At 41.9% G+C, this 20,893-nt stretch overlaps 1 protein-coding gene across 1 annotated transcript in view; it reads right to left on the bottom strand.

Annotated features, from left to right (window-relative positions):
- Positions 1–300: 300 nt before the first annotated feature.
- Positions 301–20,893, bottom strand: part of DCBLD1 (discoidin, CUB and LCCL domain containing 1) — a 111,772-nt gene continuing 91,179 nt past the window's right edge. The window contains exons 9-15 of the mRNA XM_068231353.1: positions 19,964–20,088; positions 19,049–19,196; positions 17,444–17,560; positions 17,219–17,303; positions 12,492–12,538; positions 11,720–11,839; positions 301–4,601 (exon numbers count right to left, since the gene is read on the bottom strand). Of these exons, the coding sequence (XP_068087454.1) occupies positions 4,090–4,601; positions 11,720–11,839; positions 12,492–12,538; positions 17,219–17,303; positions 17,444–17,560; positions 19,049–19,196; positions 19,964–20,088 (1,154 nt within the window). The 3' untranslated portion in view covers positions 301–4,089. The remainder of the gene's footprint in view (positions 4,602–11,719; positions 11,840–12,491; positions 12,539–17,218; positions 17,304–17,443; positions 17,561–19,048; positions 19,197–19,963; positions 20,089–20,893) is intronic.

The following is a 20,893-nucleotide window of genomic DNA, read 5'->3' as shown; positions in this document are numbered from 1 at the left end:
ACAATGTAACTATGGAAAGATCGATATCATTTTAAAGCTCTCTTTCTCCTCTTTCTGGCGACACCCAAATCGTCGCCCTACACATTTTAGTTTTTATGAGCAAAAACATATACATCAATTTTTAACTTTATAAATGTGGAGTTTTATATTCTCTATATAGCTACAGCAGCTTTTCTCTCTTATGACCACCAGGTGTCACTAAAAGAGCAGCAAAATAAGTATGGCTGTATAAATTCACCATGATGTGCAATAAACTAAAGAAAACCACATAATTAGAAGAACTCCACAAAAGGTCACCTGTTGCCTGTAAGAAAGACATTTTATTTGTTGGGTGAGCAGTAAACAGGTATCAGCATGACAGTTCAAAATGACCAGCATTCAGAAGACAAGGACCCTTCTGCTAGGGAAATGATCACTGCTTACTTTCTCTTCAAACTGCCCATCAGATTTATGTTCTTTTCTATTTCTTGTAATGTTTTAGATCCTGACTGGCTGTTAGAAGGGAAACCTAAGTGAATTTTTGAAGCATCAGGAGGTCTAATAAACATTTTCATAGAAGTTCAAAAAACACTACAACAACAGTTGTTTCTCACGTCATTCAAATTAACATATAATACATTCCTCAAAGTGTCTGAACAGGTTATGCTGCTATATGAGATTCCATCTGACAATGGCCTGGATTCACTATACATATCGCATATGGTGCACATGTAAACTGTGGTGCAAGTAATGCACAACACAAAGCTGTTATTACTCATGTTGATAATGTGTGCTCTCTATTATGTACATTATTGGTTAAAAACACACAAAGGTTGCATAGCTGGTCAGCCAATAACGAGTGTAATAGGGGCACACAATATCATTGTAAGTAATAATAGATGTGTAACGTGTGAAAATCTATGTGCGCCCTCAGCGTTTAGTGACTCTATCCCATTGTATCTAGTGGAAGCTTGAAACTGAGGCAGAATTGGACGGCTAGTGGTGGCAACAGGCCACTCTCATAGCACACAATGTTAATGGCTCCAAATATCACCATGACACTTACAATTTAACCTTATTGTACAAATAAAACTAGAAAACACATATCTCTTTGAAGTACAAGTTGCATATTTTAGGTAAGGCTCAAGTCTAATAACTCAGTCAACAAATAAAATGATAATTCCTATAAAAAAAAAAACATTTGAGGATGGGGTATAAAATAAGCTGATAACTTACATTTTGTATGGATGAGAGAAGGTGTGCACTTGTGGTTTAGGATAAAGCAATACCTTTGCTGCAGCTGCTACATGGCTGGCACACACAAGTCACTTCTATGTGTGTGGAATTCAGTTTACATCTGAGTGTACCCAGCTCCACTGCTCTGCTGATGTGGCTTTACTGAACACTATGCGGCCAACTCACAAGCCAGTGATTATTGGATCACAGAATGAAATATCTCTGTTCTCCATTTTTCAAAATCAGATCACATCTTTAAAAGGAACCTAAAGGGAGAGGTATAGAAAAACAGCCATATTTCCTTTTAAACAATGCCAGTTGCCTGGCAGTCCCCTTGATGAAGTAGTGTCTGACTAACACATGAAACAAGCATGCAGGTAATCTTGTCCGATTTGTGTCGGAAAGATCCAATCTGCATGCTAGTTCAGGGTGTATGGCTAAAGGTATGAGGCAGAGGATCAGCAGAACAGCCAGGTAACTGTTATTGTTTAAAATGAAATAGGTCAGCCTCCATATCCCTCTCACTTCAGTTGTCCTTAAAGATTGCCATATTTATAAAGGGGGTAATCAGTACATCTGTGGTGGCAATCCATGATTTGATTACCAACCATAATCACTGTAAAATATTAATACACAGCTTTAATAATTATCTTAATGGATCTTCAGATTGCAAAAGGCCATCCAGAGTGAACTGCAACCTAGTGACTGCTGTAAATCCAGAGCCTCGATATGTTATGCAGCTCACAAGCAATGCATTTCCGGCGAGGTTCTCTGGCCGGCCAGATATGCAAATTAATCAAGGTGCCAGCTTTACATCAGTGACTACGCCGCAATTGATTATAAAGCTTCCAGAAGGGCCAGGAAAGGGAGGGCACCAGGGAGCTGCAGAGCACTTCAACTGCACTACAAACTGCCCCACTGATGTAAACAGAATTCTCCACTTCTAAAGTGAAGAATGGTCAATGGTCATCAATAGGCAGCAAACAGCTGATCTCTGATACATAAATAAGGCAATGGCAACACATTGCTGACAATTATTAGCAATAGTCGTAATCCGGGGAGACAGATGAAACGCTTATAAGGGAAGATCATTTCTGCTGATCTCCATTTATAGGAATAAGACAATGCACTGATCTCTACAAAAGTGTCATAACTCCTGTAGAAATAAGAGCATTTTTCTGATGAGCAGCTATTCACTACCTTTATAAATAAGCCACTATGTGAAAATGATCAAGAGTTTAGTTTAAAACTAGAAAAAATTGGGTCTTTTTTTTTAATGAAAGACCACCAGGGATCTTTTCAAACAGCTCCCTCCTAATTCCAGAAGCCTTTGACTGCAAAAAGTCTGCTCATAGTTGTGCGCAGAGAGGACCTCCTGCCGCCACCATGTTCCGTGGTAGCCCCGGAAAAATGGGCCTGAGGCTACATTCACACTGGAGCATTGCACTGAACAACATCATCACACTTTTAACGCAATTCAATTATATTGTAATGGTACGTTCCCATCGGCGGGTTACAGTGCAGTGTGGTGGAATCTGTCGGCATACCACGAATGCATACAGTGCAGTACCACACAACATATGTGTTAACAGCAGTGAAGCATACTTTGTATGTACTGTATGCATTGGGTGCATAAATGTACAATATGACTTTTCCCAGCCATTGCATTACAATCCTGTTTTTAAAGGTAATGCAACACCCCAAAGTGGAGCTAGCCTTAGTCCTTCTACACAAGCTAGAGGATTCTCAGCTCAGTCGTGTATAGAGCAACCCCATTGTGTCTGTGAGAGATCCGGCCTGCCAGATAATCTCATCCAAGCTAAGGCTAAAGCCATTGTTCTTCTTACCCCTGCCACATGCTGTGCACTGCACCTTCTAGGATGACAGTCCTCATAGATGTGTCACAGGCTTATGTGAGGTCAGATGTCATATTCAAATTTGAGATGTGCACATGCCATGGGATCGCTCACAGTCTTCCAGGGCCACTCTGCTGTCCCACAGTCTGATCCAGTTAATTCTTCAGTCACGACCCGCTGCATATGTGCAGTCCCGGCTGTGCACGCCCTCAAATCACAGTCCTGCAGCCGGAAGCTTTCTGCGCATGCGCAGTTCATTAAGACTGTAACTGCGCATGTGCAGAACCCCCCAGGACTGCACACATGCAGTGGAGTGCAGTGGAGCGTGACTGAATAATTCATCAGAGCTGACTGCGAGATAGAGTGGCCCGGGAGGATAGCGAGGAAGCCCGCTGCCTACAGGGGGCTGAGAGAAGCCCCAGGCAAGTATGAATACTCAACTTTATTTTATCTCTACCAGAATGGAAAGGAAACCGCAATGCTGCCTGTGCACTGGGCAGCGGCTTGTGTGTACCTCTACCATGCAGCAGTTTCAAGGCAGCTGACCAGACCACTTCTTTATCCATATTTGGAATGTAGCCATTCCCCAAGAACACACCTTTTCTAGTTATCAGTTATCTGGTCCTGTTTTACAGGTAGTATAAATTAAATAGAGTCACAAATTAAACCTTCACAGTGTTAATAGTTGCAAAAATAAACATAATAAAATGCACCAGAGAGTCAAGTGTAACCACTGTCTCAAAGTAGCTACATAAAAGTCCACCATAATATCAAGTCTGAATAGAAGAGCTCTAAAGTGAATGAGGTCCCGTTAAATATCTTCTGTACACATTGCACATAAGTTTCAAAGTAACATGGCTCTCAGAAGTGGTACAAAACGTGTGGTCAGCAGTCTGGTCTTTTATCACATCATCAAAATCATGAAAAATGTAGAAGAGTCATGTAAACATAGATGTCCAGCAGCTGGAAAGTAACATTCTTGCATGTGGTTATTCAAGTGTGTCACCCTCTGAGACCGTTACAAGAGAGCGGTAATAGCAGTCTGATTGATGGGCTTTAGGCAGTCTCTCGGAGAGGAATAGCCATCTGCCGCCAGTGTGCAGTATTGTGGGGTTTGGTAATCGCCACTGTCTGCTAATGCCCACTTATGTGCTTTTGGCAGGTCATAATCACTCTCATCTTGGTGTATGCTGTGAGGTGTTTGGTAGTCTCCTCCACTGTTTTCTGCACTTGATATGGAAAAGCTGACACCAGAGAAAGACAGTCTGCGGTCTATTGACACTACAGGGACGTTGTAGCCACACTCGGGCGAGACTGCATGGTTCCGCATGACATGGCGCTCTATGATGGGAGTGGCATACTCTGGTTCAGGGCAGGTAAGAGGCAAAGCGTAGTTGTTTGTCCTGAGAGGGCAATCATAGTGGTTCTCATTTTCTAGGCAGCCATTATTGACCTCTGAATCTATAGGTTTGAAGGTGGATCCTTTCCTTGTCACTGTATCAGTGCCGATCATAAGCGACTCTTGATAATCTAAAAAATAAAGTTAAGCTTGATTATAATCACATCACAAGGATTTGATTTTAGAACTTTCACTTTTTGTATAAGGCAATTTTACCTCACATTTAAAAGACATCCAAGGTGAAAAACTGATGAGAAAAAAACAATTGCATCTATCCTCAGTCTCCTAAAATGACTTTTTTAGATATCCCATGGTTTTATTTTATTTTTAAATCTAGTTTTTACGTTTTACGATTTGATTGTCTTTGCTCAATGACACTTTCATTGAAGTATGCAAGAGCTCAAATCTATGAATCATTGACCCTTTTTACATTTTCCTGCTCTCAGAAGCCATTTACTGACAAGAAAGTGTTTTATGGCTGTAATTACTTTTCAGTGAGTGCTATGCTATAGTCTGACCCAGTCTCGACCCTGACAGAAACTGTCACTTACATACCCAAAGTTTAACTCTTTCAGGCAGAGAAAGAAAAAAAAAGAAACGCAGCATATTTATCTGTGTGCTTGGCACTGTACATACACATGTCTATCATCATGTCACGTCACCTCGGTTGTCCTTTAAAGAAAACCTACAGTATATCAAAAGTGATTGGGTGATATCAATTGATTACTTTCTGCATAGTGCACTTTATTGAACAACTACTAGCTGCTATTTAGCCTTACTATGTGATTGTTTTGTTGATTGTGCCGATTTTAGCACAGTTTGCACAGGACACTATTTACCAGTTTTGTGCGTATGCGTTCTCAATTATTCATTTATTTATTGACGATTTGTGATTCATAGAGAATTCATTATTTGTTGGTTCCGTGTAGTTTTGATCTCTGCATTTACATTTATTATCTTACTGTATAATACAGCTGCAAACCCCTTTTTGCTGCTGCTTTTTTGCCTGGATGTCTTTTTGTTTAATAAGTCCTATTATTATCCTTGATGAACTTTATAACGTATTACAGGGCTTTTTTTGTTTTGTTTTCATGTAACCCTAACTAGTAATTTTACCACCTCTAACCCATCTTCTCACTCTAGCCGTCCTAATCGATACAACTAACCCCAACTCTCCTACCGATACGTCTAACACTAACCCTCCTACTAATACGTCTAATACTAACCCTCCTACCGATATGCCTAATGCTAACTCTCTTATCGGTACGTGTAACACTAACCTAGCCTGACCGACATTATAGCAGAGTTTTGGCTGTGATGTTACACACCTCATGCAATGTATATACCAATATGCATAGAATAATATTGCATCATTGAACCACCCATGAGAACATCAATAGACTAGACTATCACCTTAGGTGCTCACAATAGAGCTTCCCCAGTGGTTGAACCCGGGTTCAGTTCCTGCTTATATAAAGTGCAATATCTGCATTTAGGCTGCTTTCACAGTGGGACGTTACAGGCGCACGTTAGAGCAGCCTGTAACGCAGCCCAACTCACAGTAATTAAAAATCAATGTGCTGTTCACAGTGCCCACGTTGCGTTACAGTGTAACGCTGGACGCTCAAAGAAAGTGCAGCATGCTGTGCGTTATAGGTGGTTTTAGCTGTGTTAGACTGTTTGCATATGCTCAGTAAGGGGAGAGTCCGCTATTGTTCCTAGCCACATGGCTAATTAATATTCACTGCACTGTAGTGTTGTCCAGATCATGCACGATTCGGATCTTTGATCCGGATCTTTTTTGTGAGTCGAATCATCTGGATCATCACAATGAACGATTCAGTTCACAGTGGATGTCTGAAAGAAACAGGAACTGCAGCTTCCGTGCACAAGCACAATCTTCCTGCTACATCTCTCCCTTCCCCATTAGCACCCTCAATGTGCCCTCATTCTCCTGCACCTCTCACTCTGCTGCACCCCTGCTTCCCTAGTAAAATGATTTAAAGATTCGGTTCAAAGATCCGGATCTTTTCAATGATCCGATTCGAATCATCCGAATCATTGAAAAGATCCGGACTTCCCATCTTTACTGCTGCGCACCAAGAGCCGCATAACGCAGCTCAATCTGACATCCAACTTAAACACCACCATGCGTTGCGTTAGGGGCACGTTATGCGACCTTAACGTCCCCTAAAACGCAACGTCTTGGTGTGAAAGAGGCCTTAAAGAATTCAGTTATCCATAGTTGTAGAAAAAAATGTAAAGATGAACAAAAATAAATCATAAACCTGTGAAAATATAGAGCAGGTATGAATCACATCTGGAGAAACATACAATAGTATGGGGATGCAGAGTTTGTGAAAAACAGTGATTGTGATGCTGAGGGCAATGGTGCAGAGAGCAATAAGCAGTATACTTCACTGGAGAAGGTATGGCAGCCACGAGGTGTGCGACAGGGGGAGGGAGCCCTCAGCAGACAAATCCACCGGTATCGCGGCAGTCACACCGCTTTATCAAGATAGGGGGAGCTCCAGCTGGGGTGCTCTCTGCACCATTGCCCTCAGCATCACAATCACTGTTTTTCACAAACTCTGCATCCCCATACTATTGTATGTTTCTCCAGATGTGATCCATATTTTCACAGGTTTATGATTTATTTTTGTCCATCTTTATGGCTTTTTCCGCTGATAACTATGGATGCCTGAATTCTTTAAATGCACAGATATTGCACTTTATATAAGCAGGATCTGAACCCGGGTTCAATCACTGGGGAAGCTCTATTATGAGCACCTCAGGTGATAGTCTAGTCCTGTGATCTGCAAACTTGGCTCTCCAGCTGTTAAGGAACTGCAAGTCCCTCAATGCATTGCAGGAGTCTTGACAGCCACAGTCATGATTCATAAAGGCAAATGCATTGTGGGACTTGTAGTTCCTTAGCAGCTAGAGAGCCAATTTTGCAGATCACTGGTCTAGTCTATTGATGTTCTCAGGGGTGGTTCCATGATGCAATATTATTCTATGCATATTGGTGTATACATTGCATAAGGTGTGTGACTTTGCTTTTTTTAAAATGGTTTTATTTCTTTATATACAATACAATACAATACAATAACATTTGTAAAGCGCTTTTCTCCCATAGGACTCAAAGCGCATAGCTGTGTCTCAGATTAATACAGGGTTGCAGGCTGGGTTGTGTTACAGAGGAGATAGTCAGATGTTCATGAATGCCAGACTGAAGAGGTAGGTTTTCAGTTTAGACTTAAATGCTTCCAGGGATGGAGCTGTCCTGATTGGGTGTGGCAGGGAGTTCCAAAGTGTAGGGGCAGCATGACAAAAGGCTCTGTCTCCAAAGGTTTTGAGGTGGACTCTGGGGGTGACCAAGGTGTTACGTCCTTTTGATCTAAGATTGTGGGGTGTGTGATGTAGTTGCAACAAGTCCTTCAGGTATCCAGGGCCCAGATTGTGCAAGGATTTGAATGTCAGTAAGCCAATCTTAAACAGAATTCTCCATTTTAACGGTAGCCAGTGGAGTGAGCTCAGGGTTGGTGTTATGTGGCAATGGCGAGGTTGGCTCGTTAACAGCCTTGCGGCGGCATTCTGTACTAATTGCAGGCGGCGTAAGTCTTTCTTATGCAGGCCTGTGTAGAGGACGTTGCAGTAGTCCAACCTTGATGTGACGAAGGCATGAACTAGGGTTGGAAGATCCTCTGAAGGAATTAGGTGTTTAATCCTTGCAATATTCCTTAGGTGAAAGAAGGAATGTTTCACAACAGCTGAGATTTGATTCCTGAAGCTTAATTTCCCATCAATCAGTACTCCCAGGCTGCGCACACAGTCTGAGTTTTCAGGTCTGAGCTCCCTATCCTTAGTGGTGTTGGTTGAGACTTGGGCTGCTTTGCTGTTGAGCCCTGGCCCTCGATAACAAGAACCTCAGTTTTGTCAGCATTAAGTTTTAGCCAATTATTATTCATCCACTCCTGAAGCTCGGCTAAGCATGCGTTTATTTGTGGAGTAGGGTCTGTGACGTCAGTTTTGAATGACAAATATAGCTGGGTGTCATCAGCATAGCAATGATATGTCAGGCCATGTTTTTATATGATTTCTCCAAGTGGCAGCATGTATATGGTGAACAGTAAAGGGGATAATATTGCGCCCTGAGGTACACCGTATTTTAGTGGTACAGGGTTGGAGAGGAAGGGCCCTAAGGCTACCCTTTGTGTTCTGCCAGCCAGGAAGGAGTTGAACCACCGGAGAACAATGCCATCTATGCCACAGTACTCTTGTAGCCTGTTGAGCAAGATTTCATGATCGACTGTGTCAAAAGCCGCTGAGAGGTCGAGCAAAATCAGGATGGAACATGAGCAGATCATTGCAAATCTGGGTGAGGGCTGTTTCACAGCTGTGATATTTCCTGAAGCCAGATTGAAGAGGGTCAAGGATGTTGTTTCTGGAGAGCCTGGCTTCAAGTTGGAGGTAGACACCCTTTTCAATAACTTTTCCCAGAAAGGGGAGGTTTGAGACAGGTCTGTAGCTGTTTAGAGCATCTGGGTCTAAGGATGGTTACTTGAGTAGAGGCCTGACGATTGCTTCTTTCAGAGTAGAGGGAAACCACCCTTCTTGTAAGGAGCCGTTGACTATTTTGTGGAATGCCGGTGTAAATAGTTCAGGGCCTTTCAACATGAACTTAGTGTGGCCAGGGTCCAGATCGCAGGTAGTCTGGCGAAGGTTTGAGAGGATATCCAAGATGTCTTTTTCAGTGATTACCTATATAGTGTTATGATGGATTAATACATTGTTTATACTTTTCTACACGTGTGTTGCTATTCTATGGGCCATATTGTTTCCTCTAGTTGATCGTTCTTTAGTGGCTTAGCACACCATTTGTTGCATAGACTAACCAGCAAGCTCATGGTGACTCAGAACTCATTGGAGTGTGTAAGGGACTACAATGGTCCTAAAAGCCCCCTTACTATGATGTTAAGAAAAACAAGTTTGCTTTCTTAAAACAGAAAGAATTTGCGATAATTCAGGTTGGACTGAGCTTGAGATGTCTCCCAGGGCATCACTGCTGATTATATGCAAATTAACCATTGTACCCTTAGAAGCTAAACACACCTCCAGATCCGCTGGAATGCAATGATGTGTCAGCTTGTTAATTTGTACAGAGCCATAATAATCCAACATGCATACAGACTGTTTCGGATTGTTTGATCCGTATCAGTGCATGACATGGATTAATTTGGCTCAATGGAGTAGGGCTTGTAACACCGAGAGGTACAGACTAACCAGCAAGCTCATGGTGAACCAGAACTCATTGGAGTGTGTAAGGGACTACAATGGTCCTAAAAGCCCCCTTATATAGTGTTGCAGGAACTTTTTTTCCTTTTAAAAGCATCTGTATGCTTTGAAATTTCTTCTTGTGTAAGACCTTGCTGGTGCTACAAGTCCATTCCATCTTATTGCTCTGTTCAGTTTTGCCATTGTGTAAGATTACTTTTACAATGAACCCTCACCTTGTAAGTAAAGCATAGCTTTACCCCCCTCACCCAGTTTCTTCCCTCCCACACAGTTGACTCTGTTTAATAACTGTGCTTTAAAGGGACTCCGAGCAGTGCAGAAACTATGGAAAGATGCATATCATTTTAAAGCTCTCTTTCTCCTCTTTCCAATGATATATAAACCGCCACCCTACGCCTTTTAGTTTTCGCTATTTTCGCGATTGAAATTGCCGCGACCGCGATTTCGATCGTGAAAATAGAGAAAACTAAAAGGTGTAGGGCAACGATTTAGGTGTCGTCAGAAAGAGGAGAAAGAGAGCTTTAAAATGATATCCATCAAGCCATAGTTATATTGTATTACACAGGACGACACTTTCCCCAGTGTCAGCAGCTCCATTCTGCTGAATGCAGCTGCTGACTTTGACAAAAAGTCGCCCTGTGTAATACAATATAACTATGGCTTGATGGATATCATTTTAAAGCTCTCTTTCTCCTCTTTCCAATGATATATAAACCGCCACCCTACGCCTTTTAGTTTTCTCTATTTTCGCGATCGAAATCGCGGCAATTTCAATCGCGAAAATAGCGAAAACTAAAAGGCGTAGGGTGGCGGTTTATATATCATTGGAAAGAGGAGAAAGAGAGCTTTAAAATGATGTGCATCTTTCCATATTCTCTTCACTGCTCGGAGTCCCTTTAACTTATATGTTATATCATGTCTGAAAAATCCTGTGTGCAAATGTTCCTGGGAGAACTAGTCTGCTCTGGTTTTAATGGCAAAGGATGGTCAAACCAAATCTTGATTTATATATGCTGTTTTGCTTATGACACTTCAAGAGTTGTTAATATTGATAAACTATTTATTGTAATATTTTTGACAGCAACTTTACAGTATTTTTTCAGAAATACCTAAACGTTGTGAAATGTCGGGTACTTTCCACACTGTCAACCCCTCCACCTGCACTGACCCTTACAGTTTAGGAGCTGCATGACTAGTATATGCATATAAAAGGATTTCACCAATCAGATTTGACAACTACCAAGTGTGAGGTGAGTAGCTCATGCAATTACTTGGTAGGTTAAGACCGCTATGGAAAAGCTAAGCTGAGGAAATCGTAAACAGTGAACTGGATTCCATAAGACTATGTGAGCAGAAAAGTCATGACTCCACAATCAGCCTTTGATAAAGACACACCTGAACTATAAGATATGACCCTGCCTGCTTCTACCAGGTGTGACGGAGAAGTCATTGCTTTCCATTGCCTACTTCAAACAAATGTGAACTATTTACATCAGAACTGACAGAATGATTTTCAGAATTCCCCAGTGAAATGTGAAGCTCCGCTGTGAGCTCTTATTAGGTCTTACCTGCCCAACTCCCCACCGCTGCACAACAGTATTGTGTATCCACATATGCAAGCATTGTGTAATATCACCACATTCCTGGATGTATATATAAACAGCAGTAAAACTGCCACAACAATCTGTAACCAGAAGAGTAAACCGATAAACCCTGCAGACAGTCAGAGGCTGCAATAAATGTGCCTCTGTTACCTGTGTATTACTGTGCACTACTGTGGTGAAGGTAGAATGCTGCACAGGGCAGGAGCAGTGTGTGTTCAGTGTAGGTATGCAGGGTGTGTACTTCGTGCTCAGGCACATGAGATACGCTAAAGATCTGGAGGAATATGAGTGGGAAAGTCATGAGTAGGAGTGCTGTAAAGGGAACATATAGGACATGTGTCTCTTACCTTCCGTGTCACACTTGACAAAGTCAAACTTCTGCATCAAGTCTTTGTCACTAGCATAGTTCATAGTAAATTCCATGGACTGCTGTCTCACAAATGGCTGTTCAAGTGGCTTCCAGCACCCTGTAGCAGACAACAAACACACATCACACATAATGTACTGGAAGGGCTTGCACATTTTCTTACGCGTTTTCTTTCACGTCTTCTACCCTCTTGTCACATTAACTACAGCTTCCTTCAAAAATAAAACTACTGATCCAATTGCCATTTTGTGACTTAAAGAAGTTGGTCCTTTCCAAAGTTCTGGAACCACCCCCTTCCCCTTCCTGCTGCCTTTTGCCTCTGGGCACATACAGAAGATACTTCTCCAAACAATCTAGGCAGCGTTATTTGCCAAAGCATGCATCCAGTGATGTTTGTCACAATTGCAGGATCTAATTAAAACAGTTTCTATTATGAGGCTGTTGGACATTAGCCTGGTTATACCAAAAGAAGTGAATGAAGTGCATAATAATAATAATTATACCTTTTTTTTGTATAGCGGTTTTCTCCTGTCGGACTCAAAGTGTTTGCGAGGCAGCCACTAGAGCGCACTCAGTAGGCAGTAGCAGTGTTAGGGAGTCTTGCCCAAAGAACTCCTGACTGAATAGGTGCTGGCTTACTAAATAGGAAGAGCCGAGATTTGAACCCAGGTCTCCTGTGTCAGAGGCAGAGCCCTTAACCATTACACTGCACCACTCACACGCATCCATGTTAAATCACAGCTTTCACTTACCGCCTTTTTGATCCTCAGCTTTGTAGGTTTCCGTTTTTGCCTTATTTCTGTAAGAAAAGATAAATACAAAACAATAGCATTTACAATATTGAAGAGAATATAATACCTTCATATGCATATTTACGTATGTGTAATATGTGTCTGTTTTTGCTTTAATATCTCTATATACCAACTGTAGTTCTTTACAGTATAACATTTTTACCATCATGCAAGGCCCTTTTTGCTCTGTTTAGTTAGAATTAACAGTACTGTTGTTCAAACACAGCCACTATAAATACATTGGTCTCAATTCTGGTAGCTATGCGAGGTGAAGTAAATAGTAGTCAGGAAAATACCTCATTCGTTATTTTTTTTTTTCTTTGTTTAATTCTGATACATTTTCTCGCCTCTGGATGATGTTTGTTAAATTACCGACACAGGGAGGAAACATGCGGTATCTGAGTGGTAATCATGAGGTATTTTCCCGACTGCTATGCTTGTGGGGCTTATGGGAGTGGATTTTTTTCATGTTTTGTTTAATATCCCTCCCGCTCCCCCCTCCCGTACATGCCCCCCCCCCCCCCCCACCCCATACACTATTCATTTAAAACCGCTGAAAGCGCTCAGACCCCCCCCCCCCCCACTCACACACTGTACACTCCTTCCCGGCTCCCAGCCACTATTTAGGTAAACAGTACCCCCATCCCCCCCCCGCCGATCCCCCTTGGCGCTGTGAGAGGAGCTTCGGTAGTAGTACTCACCATTGTGGCTCTCTCCAGCGTTGATCGCACATCCTCCTCCTCTGTACAGCTCCGGGCTACTGTTCATCAAGCCGCGTCCCCGGCACGGTAAACAGCCGGAGCTGTACGAAGGAGGAGGAGGAGGGTGCGCGATCAATGCTGGAGAGAGCCACGATGGTGAGTAGTACTACAGATGCACATATCACAGCGCTGCAGGGGGATCAAGTGGCGTGGGCGGCGGCAGAGTGATCGGGAGGGAGTTAAGGGGAGTTCAGAGCACGTTTTATTAATTTACCTATACACTCGCTATATACAGGGGAAATTGGACTATATATACAATAGCTATATACTGGGGGGATCTGGCTACGTATATTAACTACACAAATGGGGGAATGTGACTGACTATATATACTGGCTATATGGGGGGGGAACTGGCTTTTTACAGGGGGGGTTCTGAATATATACTGCCTATATACAGGTGGGATCTGAATATATACTTTGGCTATACACAGGGGGGATCTGACTATATATACGCTAGCTATATACTGGGGGGGGGGGGGATATGGCTATATAAATACTAAGTATATAAATGGGGGGACTGGCTGTTTACAGGGGGATCTGAACATATATACTGCCTATATACAGGGGATCTGAATATATGCATTGGCTATGCACAGGGGGGATCTGACTATATATACTGACTATAAATTTAGTATAGACTATATAGTATAGACTGGGGGCAACTTTTCCAGGCTACCTATACTCGGGGCAACTATTACACAGACTACCTATACTCGGGGCAACCATACTACGCTGCCTATACTGGGGGTCAACTATTCTAGGCTACCTATACTGGAGGCAACTATTCCACGCTACCTATACGGGGGGGGGGGGGGGGGGCACCTATACCTGGCATTACCTGCCGTGGCAAGCTTAGCACACCACACTCACACTTTTCCTTTTCTTGGAGGGGGGGGGGGGGTTCATTTAACCACTTAACATCTCAGTCGTTTTCAGCTTATGCATCCGAGCAATGTTCACCTCCCATTCATTAGCCTATAACTTTATCACTACTTATCACAATGAACTGATCTATATCTTGTTTTTTCCGCCACCAATTAGGCTTTCTTTGGGGGGTACATTTTGCTAAGAGCCACTTTACTGTAAATGCATTTTAACAGGAAGAATAAGAAAAAAAATGAAAAAAAATCATTAGTCGTCAGTTTTTGGCCATTATAGTTTTAAAATAATACATGCCTCCATAATTAAAACCCACGTATTGTTATTGCCCATTTGTCACGGTTATTTCACCATTTAAATTATGTCCCTATCACAATGTATCGCGACAATATTTTATTTGGAAATAAAAGAGCATTTTTTCCGTTTTGCATACATCACTATTTCCAAGCTTATAAAAAAAAATAGAGAGAAATATTTCATCTTTACATAAATATTTAAAAAGTTTAGACCCTTAGGTAAATATTTATGTGTTTTTGTTTTTTTTATAGTAATGTTTTTTTTTTGTTTTTTTTATTAAACATTTTATGTGGGCATTTTTGGGAGGGTGGGTTTTAAAAGTGTTTTATTTGGGGAAATATTGGTGTATTGTAATGTTTTTGGGCATTTACATGTAGTTTTACATTTTGGCCACAAGATGGCAATCTCGATTTTTTTTACATGACGTCACTCTAAGCGTACAATGTACGCTTAGAGGGACACAGCTTCAGAAAGAGCGAAGCTTCCGAGAGAAGCTGTCGCTTTTTCAGCGGGGGAGAGGAATCAATGATCGGGCTCCCCAGCCCGATACATTGATTCCGTGGCTACCGACTCCGCGGCCGGGAGTGCGCGTGCACGCGCGCGATCGGCCGCGGGAGCGCGCCTGTCCTCCTTGACGTTTTTATACGTCAAGGAGGACAAAGTGGTTAATACCCAGCACCCGGTGTCAAATGACCTAGGTACACCACTGCTGGAAACACGTAATACCTGTCTTAGCTATATTGGGGATACTGAATACCTTTCATAGCTAAAGTCTTATGCCAGGAATACACAATGATATTTTTTAGCAGATTTACTGTCCGATTGATGTTCCGATCGTTTTTCTAATTGATTTCCATTCACTTCTATGATAAATCGATCAGAAAAACGATTGAAAATAAGATCAGACATGTCTGAAACCAGCTATATGCCAAAAAATCTCATGGTGTATTCCCAGCATTAGTCACAGAACTGCATTTACTGTGTGGTAGAGGTAGGTCTAATTTTGGGAGGTAAAAGACATGCAAACATGCACCTCATTTCACTTCTCAATTCAAGTCTGAGGTATTTTATCACAAAATACCACACATTTTTAGTCGAAAATTACCTCATGAAAATTACATGAGGTAAAACTTTACTTAAAGAGAATCTGTATTGTTAAAATCGCACAAAAGTAAACATACCAGTGCGTTAGGGGGCATCTCCTATTACCCTCTGTCACAATTTCGCAGCTCCTCGCCGCATTAAAAGTGGTTAAAACAGTTTTTAAAAGTTTGTTTATAAACAAACAAAATGGCCACCAAAACAGGAAGTAGGTTGATGTACAGTATGTCCACACATAGAAAATACATTCATACACAAGCAGGCTGTATACACCCTTCCTTTTGAATCTCAAGAGATCATTTGTGTGTTTCTTTCCCCCTGCAGCTATCTTCCACTGAAGTGTCAGCCTGTTTCTTCCTGCAGAGTGCAGACAGCTCTGCCTGTATGTAATTCCTCAGTATGTGAAAGCCCAGCCAGCTCAGAGGAGGATTTATCCAGCTTGTAAAAGATAAGAGAGAAGAGAGAAGCTGTCCTAATCTAAATAATACACAGGCAGTGTGCAGAGAGGGGCCTGGAGGGGAGAGATGCATCACAGAACCACAACACTGAAGAACTTGGCAGCCTTCCAGACACAGGCTGACAAGTCTGACAAGAGAGAGATAAGTTGATTTATTACAGAGATGGTGATAGTAGAACGTGCTGCAGTAAGCCAGAACACATTAGAATAGCTTTTGGAACTTGTAGGATGATAAAAAAACAGGATGAAATTTTTGTTACGGAGTCTCTTTAAGCTACCAGAATTCAAAAGTTGATTTACCTCATGAGGTAAATCCAATTCCATGAGGTAAATTATCAACTAAACGCTAACAGAATTGAGCCCATTGTGGGGCAAGAAAGAAGACATGAAAAGAGAGATGCAGGAAGGGAAGGGCAAAAAGCTAGAAAGAGAGAAAAGGAGTCAAGGAAGAGAGACGAATCAACGGAATTATAGAAGGGAAAAGGTCAGAAAGAAATGAAATGGAAGGATGGATAAGGAAAGCGTGAGGAGGACTTCTTGAAGCAGGTTGATCTGACATGAGCAGCAGATTACAGTCAGTGTCGTGCAGTTTCATTAACCATATTTTGTTTGGGCGTTGTGCTTTTGGAAGGTGCCATAGGCAGCTGCCAAAATGAATCATGAGTATCAGATATGGGTATTGGTTAGGTGTACATCAGGAGTGATTTTAGTGTTAATGTTGGAGGGGTTAGGATTAGATGTCAAAGGGTTAATATTAAGGGGGAAAAATAGGGTTAAGCATCAAAAAGGGGCTTTATTGCCAAGCAGACGGATTAAGGTCAGTCATTTGATAGTGCCGGTGTGCTGACAACACTAGAGAGGTCAAGCACTGCAAACCCCAAATGGCAGAGTATCAGTAACCATGTTTCCAATAGTCTTGTTTACTGGCTGAATTCTAGTAGTGTCATGGGATATATTTCTCATGATCCGTTATCAGATTTATCACAATCGGTAAAGATAAAACTCACGCACAGATTATGACGATTATTTCATAAATAAAAGTAAGTCTTGCAATACAAAAAAAACAAACGAAAAAAAAAAGTGTTCCCTTCTCACAGATACACATGCTAATCAACATTATGTGCCCATAGATACTGGTAACATATCATTTTTTTGACCCAATAAGTTTTCTGTGAGGTGAGAAACACACATACCTGCGTGATACGTATATGAAAATCCCGATAACAAGTAAAAGCAGCACCAGCACCACGGGAATTAGGACAAGGAGAAGCTTCCAGCCTTAAAAAAAAACACAAATAAGAGTAATGGCTACAGAAGTTAGAACATACATTCATGAGACAACGCATCCAACTGGCTGACATTACACTCCACATTTTTTACCTTCATTTTATTATTTTTTATATTAATGTAATACACACCAAAGTCCTTTTCTTCAGAAGGAACTGGCTCAGTTATGTTCTCTTCTTCCTTAACTGGGGGTTTCACCTTCTTGTCATTGGGCCTCTTCCACATGGGATGAGTGGAGGAATTGTGAGCTGTGGAGGAAGCACAACCTGGATGAGATGTGAGAGAAAGCTGGGCCTTGTACACATGCCAATATAGTGCCTTCTGCAAAACAGCTGGCAGGACAACAAGTAACAGACAGCAGAACTGCTAAAAATTTTAATGCACTGAGATGAATGGGATGAACCCTTATCAAATTATCTAACTGAAAGAGATTTTTATTTCTGCTTGGTTCACTGCAGAAATGTCTCTCACTTCCTATTTTCACAGTTTTGCCCATAGGACCATGAAGCAAAATCTGCCCAGGCACACATGTAATCCTGGAGGTGGCTCTAACTGTCCCCCACCCTACCCAAAGGTAAAATTACATTTATTGCAGGATTTCTATTGAAATAAAAGTAACTTCCAATCTTCACCAAATGTTGTAGTGAAATCTTAAACATTGTTCTGTTTTGCCGGTCTCATTTAACAGCTCATTACACTGTAAACAGCAGTGTTGGTGCATTCAGAATATTCAATTTCAGAACCCTGCTCCGAATTCTGAGCCTGAATCTTCGTGCATGCGCTCTGTGGCAGGGGGTGTTAAAGGTGAGTAAACAACCCCTTCCGCAATGCACATGCATGAAGATTCAGGATTCAGCAGAATTTGGAGCAACAATAAAAACAGCTTGAGAAAATATTTAAAATAGGTGTTATTCAGCATCCAATTCAAATAAACTTCACAGGGTTCTTTTTGGAAACAAACGACATATTTAAATTAGTTCTATTTAAGGGTTTGATCCGCTTTGCCCCATGGGATAAGGGCCGGTTCACACTTGCGGTTCTCTGCCAAACGGACCGGATGACCTGACCGGATCCGGACCGGATCGGAACCGTACGGTTCTGATCCGGATCCGATCCGGATCCGGTCAGTTTGCATCAGGTGTTCATCAGGATGCGATCCGGAATAAAAATGTTGGGGTCTGGGAGGTCAGCAGAAGGTGGACCTGTGGAATCAGGCCCTCCGCTGTTTAGCACTCACCTCCACCTCCGACATACTGCCAACATCTCCAGCACGTTTAAAATCACTGCTGCTCCACTCCAAAATGCTTGCACATGTGTCCCCATCCAAAATCGCCGCTTCAATACGCATAGGAAGTGGGGTAGAACATCCGGATTTTTAGCCAGTGTGTTGTGCGCTCTCCGGTTCTCATAGCTTTGTATTGGCCGGATGGTGCAGTCCGGCTCCGCCCCGGATACGGCTGCCGGAGGAGCCAGACCAAAAAATAGCGCATGTTGGAACGGACGCCGGAGTCCGGATCCGGCCCGGATCCGGTCCGGCAGAACGGACGCATGTGAACGGACGCATAGGCTTTCATTGCTATGCCGTGCGTCCGTTCCGTCCGTTCTGCAAGCGGTCCGGCTCCGGCACGGCGATTCCGGACGGCCACCGCTAATGTGAACCGGGCCTAACCCTATTATTATGGTATATAAAGAATTTCAGGACAGTACAGACAGAAAATGGTGTTTCTTGTACGTACACTGCGTAAGAGAGCATCCTATAAGTTCCACTTTCATAGCAATCCTCTGGTTCCAAGTGCGTGGTATGATTCGTATGGCTCTCGCCACCACAGGAGGGATGAAGTTGTTACGAGTCTCATCCTCATAGTTGGAGTTACCTTCCAATACCTTTACATTAATAGATAATAGGACAATACATATACAACAGATTACTTCAGCATAGATGGAACAGAAAAAATACATAACGAAGTACCTTTAAAAAGTTAATGCATCACACTTTATAAAAAGCTTCACTAATGCATGAAAATGTCTAAGGGATTGTTAATCCTGACAGTTATTGGAAACATTGTGCAGCCTATACCAACCTAGGTAAAGAGCTAGGACAATGATATGCATCTTACTTAAGACTAAATTCCCAGAATGCAGCATTCAGTAAAAGAACCAACTGTATTCTGTAGAACTGAAATAGCATAAAAATAAAAACTATAAATACTGTAGTTCCAAGTTCAGAGCAGCAGTTATAAGATCATTGCTCAGGACTGTAGCTGTCCCCAGACTGTATTTAGGGCAATCCAAGACCCTATGTCTGTTCCAAGACACTTGTATGGGCATATCTCAGGTTTTATGCTCAGGTTTTGAGGATAAATTAGAAGACAAATGGCATATAATCACCACAGTCAGATGCATTCATTTTCCCTCCTAAGCATTAAATATTCTTAAATCAGTGGCTCGAGCAGTCAATTCAGCTTTATACACTGAGCTGAAAAACAGCTTGACTGGGTCACAGAGCTCTGCCGTCATAAGGATGGCAGAGCGAGGGGCCTGCGGCGGCGGGAATGTGACACGATCGGTGGTAGCGATGGGTCCATGCGAGCACCATAATTGAAATCTACCATCATACAAGACTAGAAAACAAGTCATGAGAAACTGATTACCTTTTCTTCATTGCTAATTGCTCCCTTATAAGTCCTCCATTTTGTTCCATCTCTTTTGTAGCTAACAATATAAGATTTCACATAAAAGTTAAAGTTTGGTAGCGTGGATCCTGTAGTCACAATACCTGAAACGAAGACAAGACAGGGGTCTTTGAGTTTAATATCTAGGGTAAAAAAGTTCCTCCGAGTTTTTCTATAAGGATGGTCATTGTGTGTACCACATATGTAAACCAAAGACATTGGATCTCATTTACATTAGCTGATGTAAATGTGGAAGAATTAAAGAGTATAAATCTATGGGCAGCACGGTGGCGTAGTGGTTAGCTCTCTCTCCTTGCAGCGCTGGGTCCCTGGTTCGAATCCCAGCCAGGGCACTATCTGCAAAGAGTTTGTATGTTCTCTCCGTGTCTGCGTGGGTTTCCTCCGGGTACTCCGGTTTCCTCCCACATTCCAAAAACATACGGATAAGTTAATTGGCTCCTCCTAAAAATTGGCCCTAGACTACAGTACTTACACTACATAATATAGACATATGGCAATGATAGGGATTAGATTGTGAGCTCCTTTGAGGGACAGTTAGTGACTATATATATACACTGTACAGCGCTGCGTAATATGTCGGCGCTATATAAATACTTAATAATAATAATAATAATAATAATAAAAAATCTAAAGCTGTGTAATACTTGTACATAAACTGCCTCCCAAAACTGTTTCTACCCATAGCTTTGGGTGACAAGAATACAGTATATAAAGAGCATACATATTAGATCACCATCGTGGATCATTTGTTTATCATTCAATACAGCCATCGTTTGTGCTACAGATATTCAAACAATGTCAGTAAGAAGAGTTGTTCATCGACCATTTCAACCAATTTTTTTTTCTCCATGGGTATGGGCCTTGAGAGATGTTAAGGATTATGGTATG

Source organism: Hyperolius riggenbachi, chromosome 4, assembly GCF_040937935.1.
Source record: "Hyperolius riggenbachi isolate aHypRig1 chromosome 4, aHypRig1.pri, whole genome shotgun sequence".
Classification (NCBI taxonomy): Eukaryota; Metazoa; Chordata; class Amphibia; order Anura; family Hyperoliidae; genus Hyperolius; species Hyperolius riggenbachi.
The sequence above is the reverse complement of the archived record's forward strand: the minus strand, read 5'-3'. Positions and strand labels throughout refer to the sequence as shown.